Source organism: Corvus brachyrhynchos, unplaced genomic scaffold (assembly GCF_000691975.1).
Source record: "Corvus brachyrhynchos isolate BGI_N302 unplaced genomic scaffold, ASM69197v1 scaffold425, whole genome shotgun sequence".
In the NCBI taxonomy this organism is placed as follows: domain Eukaryota; kingdom Metazoa; phylum Chordata; class Aves; order Passeriformes; family Corvidae; genus Corvus; species Corvus brachyrhynchos.
Window position 1 is genome coordinate 181409 of NW_008237896.1, and position 7227 is coordinate 188635.

Sequence of the window (7227 nt, forward strand, 5' to 3'; positions counted from 1 at the left end):
TTATGCTCTGGCATGAAATGGCTAATGATGGGCCCCAGATTGAGGTTCTTCTCTCAGAAAGAATATCTCATCTCATGAGAAACTGATGCTGACACAGGTGAAACCAAGTTGGTAAAAGCAATTAAGAAAACCAGGGCTGATATTATATGGGTACCCAACACAGGTACAAATGAAGAGCTGAATTCTCCAATCTAGTAAAGACTGATTTAAGAAATCAGTAAGTGAAACAAAATGAGAAGGAAAGTAATTTCTTGGTTTCCTTTCACCTGGGCATTGATCATAAATCAGGAGTGCCCCTATCAAGCAAATGATCCAAACTTCTCAGGAAAGGCAGATGGAGGGTTCATCCAAAAATGAACAGCTGAGGCATGAAACATTCTTTGTCCCACCCCTAGAACACACATCTCTATGCTCAGAGGCATGGGCTCACACAGCCTGCTGCTGCATGGGCACTCCTGCAACAGCCACTGATAAAACTGATTCTTATGCAGTGTGAGTAGAAATGTCCCTAAAACTAATGATCTTTGGCACAGATATGGACAGACCAGTCTACCTAACCAATCTGAACCCATCAGGTCAGCACAAGTGCTCTCTGCAATACCTGTTGATTGAAGCCATGTTTCTCTTCTATGACAAATGTATTATACAAACTCCATGGGAGACCAGTCACTGCACTGAAGAGTGTTGCAAGCAGTAGAAATACCAATGACTGAACAATCTGAAAAACAAAACAAAAGAAAACCACCTGATATTTACTGACCCATACTAACAAATATTCTGGATGTTAAAAATGGCTTTTAGGTCAGTGACTTAACTGAAACCAGTTAGAAGATGATGCTAGATAAATTCACAGAATTAACTTTTTCATGATGATTAGATTATTGCTCACTATAATAGCTTACTAAGGATTTGGAACACAAATTTGGATACATGCTTCATCCACGGCACAAAGGCAACATAAGCAGTAGCCTCAAACTTCTTACCCTTTTAGTGCGCAGGTAGATCAATTCTAGTACCAGTAAAAAGAAAACACCCAAATAAAGAACTCCCAAAAACCCAGCCCACCACCTCATTTGATTCAAGCAGATACCAGACTTTGCTTTTAACATATAAGGCTGTTTTAATTAGTAAACTAATTTAAAAGCAAGCTAATTTACTGTTACCTGTTCTCAGAATCACACAGTCATTGTGGGCACCAGAAAATATCTGTTCTTTTTACTATATTATAGGTTAGCTACATCTCACTTTTAACTAAACACCAACTTAAAAATTAAAATTATTATTGCAGTAGGGACCAAATACTTTCACAGAAATTTAAGGCCTACTTACCTCATATTCTGGTCCAAACCCAGCACGACCAGAGATCTGACCAGACAGTTTCCAGAGAAAAGGAATTCCTCCACAGAGGAGAATCATCTTGAAAACAAAACCACATACCACAGAGGCAGTATGAAACACACTGTCATCTTAGTCTACTAAAATTTCAGCATGGTAAGAACCTTTAAGGGTGAATAAGACAAGTTTTATAATTAGCTTTTTGCCACCCCTCTGATCTTAACAGTGATAAAACAAGCCTGGAATATCTGGCAATAGTTAATTTTTACTTTACAGAAGTAGAGAGAAGGTAATTTCTTTTTTTCCTGTGAAATACTAGCATATTTCCAAGCCTATTTTCTGTAGACTTTGCTGCTATATTGGCTCAGACATAAGGTATATTTTCAGAAGATCTACGTATACATATACCCATATACATACATATATCCATACTGCAGCCTCTTGTCTTGAAGAGGAGCCACCCTCCTCTCCCAGAGCAGAGGTTCACCTGTGTTCCCTGCCCAGAGAAAAGCCCCAATTTCATTTTCACTACTGGAGCCGTTATAGCCATTTTGAAGAAAGCTTCATGGTCTCCTCCTTGTGCCTGCTCCCAATGTCTCCTGACATACTGGCTGCCAAGGAACAGGGAGTGAACATTTGGGATACACCACCATCAAAGAAACGCCCAAGCTAGAGCTACTGAAGCAAGAGCTCACTGCAGCTCACGGCCAGGCCTGGCAGCATTTCTTATCAGCTCAACTTGTAAATATTTCATGTTTGCCTTCTTAGCAAGTGATGCATCCACTATATATATATAAATCACTTTTCAAGTAAGCAGCCTTCCAATACTGATAATGCCAGGGGGTTATTTATTTATTTTGAAAAGGCTTACTCTTACAACCTAATTGTTAGGGTGCATTTTCAGTGTCAGCAGGAGATGGAAAGGATCAAAGCAAGTGTGGTGGTTTTAAAAGCTCAGCATAGAAATTAAAGCCATTTAAACTGTACCCTTTCAATAGTGGAGGGGAACAAGAAAAAAACCCAACTCAGAGTGATTATACATTAGAGTCACAATTTACTAAAGAAAACAGCAGTAAACACAACACTAAAAAAAAAAAAAAAACAACCTGTACAAAAGAGAGAACTGGTTTAACCAGCAAAGACAAGATATTGCCCGGTCCCCCCTAGGGCAAAAACAAGATGGCAGAGGACCTCGGCGCTAGACCTTTTGGGTTGAGAAAACAAAGAACAATGTGAATAAACACAACAGTATCAATAAAAGAGGGCACAAAAGAGAGTGTTCCACCCACAACAGTATTTACCACCAAACAAACAAAATTGCTTCCTGAAGACAGACGTTGTTTCCACACAAAAGCAAAACGGTGGCTGTCCAGTACACTGCCTGCCACGCTACACCCAGGAGAACAAAGGCAGCACACCGGAGAGGATCTTGCCGCTCAACAACCTCCCCCCAGCCTGGAAACAATGGAAAATGAACTAAACAAAACCTGAAGAGCTAGTTTTAATAAGGAACTATGCTGACAAGCTGCTCACTCCATGCCACTTGGCAGGCCTTGGGTCCCACTACATCTCTCCATGGGCGGCAGTACCAGGGGCAGCACGGCGCGGTCTCAGGCACAATCCCTCTCCCCGGTGGCTGCGCAATCCGGGGCGGCTCCGACCTGCGGTGCAGCGGCTCCTTCTATCTGAGGTGGCAGCGATGGCAGGTGGCAGTGGCCTTGCGGGTATTGCAGGAACCCCCGCCCTGCACTCTCTCCTCTCACAAGCCCCAGACAAAAAGAACCACGACCCTTCCACTTCATCTTTCCTGATGAAAACCATCCCCTCTTCCAACATGACATGGTGGTATTGAATACTCAACACTGAAGCTCCACTCTCCTTGTTTTGTAACCGTAAGAGCAAGTTTGTTCCTCCTCTACAGACTACCTGTAGGTTTTAGACCTGACAGTCCCAGAAGTATCACCCTCAACAAAGATAGCTATTAGCATGTTGTTGATACTAATTAGTTAAAAAGAAACCCAAATCATTAATGGCTGAAATAAAGCATTCTAGTAATTCTAACACAGCATCTCCCCTTCAATTAATTTGCTGGGTTAATGAATCATACTTCAACCTATTAAAGGCAAAAGCTTGCAAAACTGGCATTCAGTTTCATCAACTTTGGCCACAATAGCCTCTTTCAAGTTCAGGCCGTTCCCAAAGCCAAAAAAGAATGTATTTTATGCTCAAAAAAAGTGACAAACCCAGACAGCGAAGGCCACCTCACTTCAGACGGAATCTGATAAACGCAGGACAGATTCTGAGAAATAGAAAGACACACCTCAGCATCACATACAGGAACAATAACTCACCATCACAGACATGTAGAAAAGCTGTACATACCCTACACAAGGGCTATATCCACTTTGCAGAATATAGTCATAGAAACTTTAGGTTGGAAAATCACTCTAAGATCATTGAGTCCAAACCAGCACTGCCAAGCCCACCACTGACCCACGTCCCATTCGCATATTTTTTAAATCCCTCCAGGACTCCACCTGGGCCCTGGGCAGACTGGAGAAATTTCTCATCCCAGATAAATCTCCCCTGGAGGAGGGTTTAACTTGAGACTGTTTCCCCTTATTCTCTGTTCCAGTGCTTGGCCACCCTTTCAGTGAAGAAATATAATATCCAATCTAAACCTCCTCTATCACAACTTGAGGCCATTTCCTCTGGTGCAGTCGCTTGTCACCTGGGAGAAGAAGAGACTGGCCCCCTACATGCCAGGATGCCCCCAGTTTTCTTGGCCACCTGTGCACATGCCAGCTCATGTTCATGAGCATCCCCAGGTCCTTACCTGCTGGGCCACTTTCCAGCCACTCTGCCCCCAGTATGGAGCACTGCCTGGAGCTGTTGTAACCCAAGGGCAGGATGTGGAAACAGACTGCTCCAAAACTTCTTTATTCAGGCCAGTACTCAAATAATTAGCTCGAAGCTTTAACTCACATATTCCACAGTTTTTCACTTAGCTTTTGTACATCAGCATCACTGCAACACAATCAATTCATTAATGGCGGCAGCAGTTTGAGACATACCTATTTTCTAGCTATCACCATCACAGCTGAAACAGTGGAACAACATACAAACAAAGATGCCTGTTGGCTTAGTAACTGACTTTGGCTGCTGCTTAGAAATCAACAGCATAGTCTGGATTCAGTGGCTCAGGTGTGGAAGACAGCTGGATGCACTAATTTCATTAATAAATCAATCAGCTGCTAAAATCATTGTGGATTTGTTATTACAGAAACAGGGATGGAACAGAAAGAAAATGTCACAAAAGAAAGCTAAAGCTATGCTTTTCCTACACAGGCAAGCACAATCACCCAATGGTTTGGGTAAGAAAGAACCTCTAAATACCACAGAATGGTTTGGGTGGGAAGGGACTTTAAGGATCACCTTGTTCCAATCCCCCTGCCACAGGGAGGGATACTTTCCACCAGACCAGGCTGCCCCAAGCTGCATCCAACTTGAACACTTCCAGGGATAAGGCAGCCACAGCTTCTCTGGGTAGTCTGTGCCAGGGCCTCACCACCTTCACAGGAAAGAATTTCTTCCCTATAAGCTAATGCTGTCCTCTGTCTGTTGTGATGCCATCCCTCCTTGTCCTGTCGCTCCAGGCCCTTGTTCAAAGACCCTCTCCAGCTCTCTTGGAACCCCTTTAGGTACTGCAAGGGACTCTAAGGCCTCGCCATGATGTCCAGGCGTTAGAAAGAAAAATTACTTGTTTGTAGAAATGCCTTGTTAAAGTCTAGGGGCTTGATATGCATTAATGATCTCAGCCCCAGGGAAACATTACCAAAGCTTGGGCAGAAGGATGTACACAGGAGAGAATGCTGAATTTCTGAACCACAAGGACATTTGGCAGAATCCCCAAGTTAAGATGAAACCAAGAAAGCTAATCAGCTCTGACTGGGTAACAGGTAATTCCAGCAGGGGCAGATTACAACCAGTGACTCATGGACCACCGACCCAAGAAACCCATTGACTCACAAGAGAAAGACTGAGAATTAGCATGAGAAGCAAAAGAATAATTTAATCAACAGAAGGTAGAATACTAATTAATAAAAGAACTATGTAAATTTTAGTTAATGAACCACAATTTTGTTTGCTAATATGTATAAATGGTGTAAAGTTTGGATGATTGAAGAGACAGCCTTTTGTGGGTTACCACCAGCTCCCAATAACCCCAACTATCTTAGCCTGTCTTTGAAGGTGAGGCACTCTAGCCCTCTGACCATTTCTTGCAGCCTCCTCTGGATCCACTCTGACAGGTCCATGTCTTTCATGCACAGGAGACCCCACAGCTGGAGGCAGCACTGCAAGTGGGGTCTTCACCTTAGTGAAGCAGAGGGGCAGATTCGCCCTGCTGCCCATGCTGCTGGGGATTGGCCCAGCACACGGTTGGCTCTCTGGGCTGCAATCACACATTGCCAACTCATGTCCAATTTTTCATCTATCAGGACCCTGAAGTCCCTCTCTACAAGGCTGCCTTCAATCTACTCATCCCTCAGCCTGCGCTGGTGCTGTGGATTGAACTGAGACAGGTGCAGGACTTTGCACCTGGCCTTGTTGAACTCCGTGACGTTTACACAAGCCCATTCCTTCAGCCTATCAAGGTCACCCTGGACAGCATCTGTCCCTCCTGCCCATCTGCTGCCCCACTGAGACTGGTGTCAGCTGCAAACCTGCCAAGGGTACTGTAGCGGGTTCGGTTTGTAACCGGGCAGAAGCACCAATTTAGTGTAGTGGTTTGGTCCAAAATACTCATTACTATTTACCTTCTGTGAGATAAGAACTAGGAGAAAAGCAAAGCAGGCACCAAACTTGAAAGACTATAAAGTGGTTTATTAACAGACCTAAAAGAGGGAAAAAGGAAAAATAAAATCATACCACACCTTCAGAACTCTTCTCCGCCCCCCACCTTTCTCCCTTCTCCCACTGACAATGTAAAAAAGACAACCCTTGAGATGTTCAGTCTGTTTACCATTTCCATAATAGCCTTGTTCAGTCCATTTAGGAAGAGGAGTCTCTCTTGCTCATACTATGGAGACATTATCACGAGACAGCCACCTGGGTTGGTTCTCTGCTTGCATCATGTGAGAGTCCCCCTCCCACGACTTGCAGCTTTTCCCGTAACTGCTTTCAAGGGTCCACTCTTGAGCTACTGGGGTGCAATTTTAAGGTTGAGCCGTCCAGAAACAAAAGTTCTCTTCACCATCTCTGGGAGCATTTCATCTCTAAGAATAGAGGTCCTCCTCCTTCCCTGGGAGCAAAGGGTCCTCCTCATCTTCATCTCTAGGACTATCTCTGGGAGCATCTCTAGGAACTGAGGTCTTCTCCTTTTCCATTTGGAGCAAAAGTCCTCATCACTTCCATCTCTCCCTGTTCAAACTTCTCATCAAATTACAGCTGCGTCAGCATCTGCCTATCTCAGCGCAGGTGCTTTTGCTCACAAGTACAAGTTGAACACTCCAGCCCCCATGCCTTCATGAAATTACAATGGGTACTCTGATACCTCACAGCTTCACAACAGAATTTCAGCTTTAAGCATCTCCTCTTTCTCCTCCCTCAGGTTTTCAGCTCTTCACAGCACTAAAAGGGTTAATCTCACCTCGGCCTTGCAGCTGGAATTTCGATTATCGATGTTGGTCACATGACCTTTGCCGGGCATCGGTGGGCAGCTTCAGCTGAATCTTGGCCGAACTGGAGAGGGGGAGCCGGGCCATTCCATCTGCATATAGCAGGGCTGTGGCGGGGGCTGTGGGTGGAACAGGGCCCATCGGCCCCAGGATGGCTGTGGTCCAGCCCGGCCTGGCCCGAGCAGGGCCTGGGGCGGGGCCGCCCCGCCCCCCC

General features: G+C 44.7%; 1 protein-coding gene across 3 annotated transcripts in view; it reads right to left on the reverse strand.

Annotated features, from left to right (window-relative positions):
* The window catches only part of KDM1A (lysine demethylase 1A), a 74594-nt gene that overhangs the window by 65522 nt on the left and 1845 nt on the right, over nucleotides 1–7227 (reverse strand). For all 3 annotated transcript variants that reach the window (XR_001861560.1, XM_017732915.1, XM_008632597.2), the window contains exons 2-3: nucleotides 1330–1416; nucleotides 602–718 (exon numbers count right to left, since the gene is read on the reverse strand). Coding sequence is in view for 2 of the 3 variants with exons in the window: in XM_017732915.1 (XP_017588404.1) it covers nucleotides 602–718; nucleotides 1330–1416 (204 nt within the window). In the remaining variant the exon portion in view is untranslated. The remainder of the gene's footprint in view (nucleotides 1–601; nucleotides 719–1329; nucleotides 1417–7227) is intronic.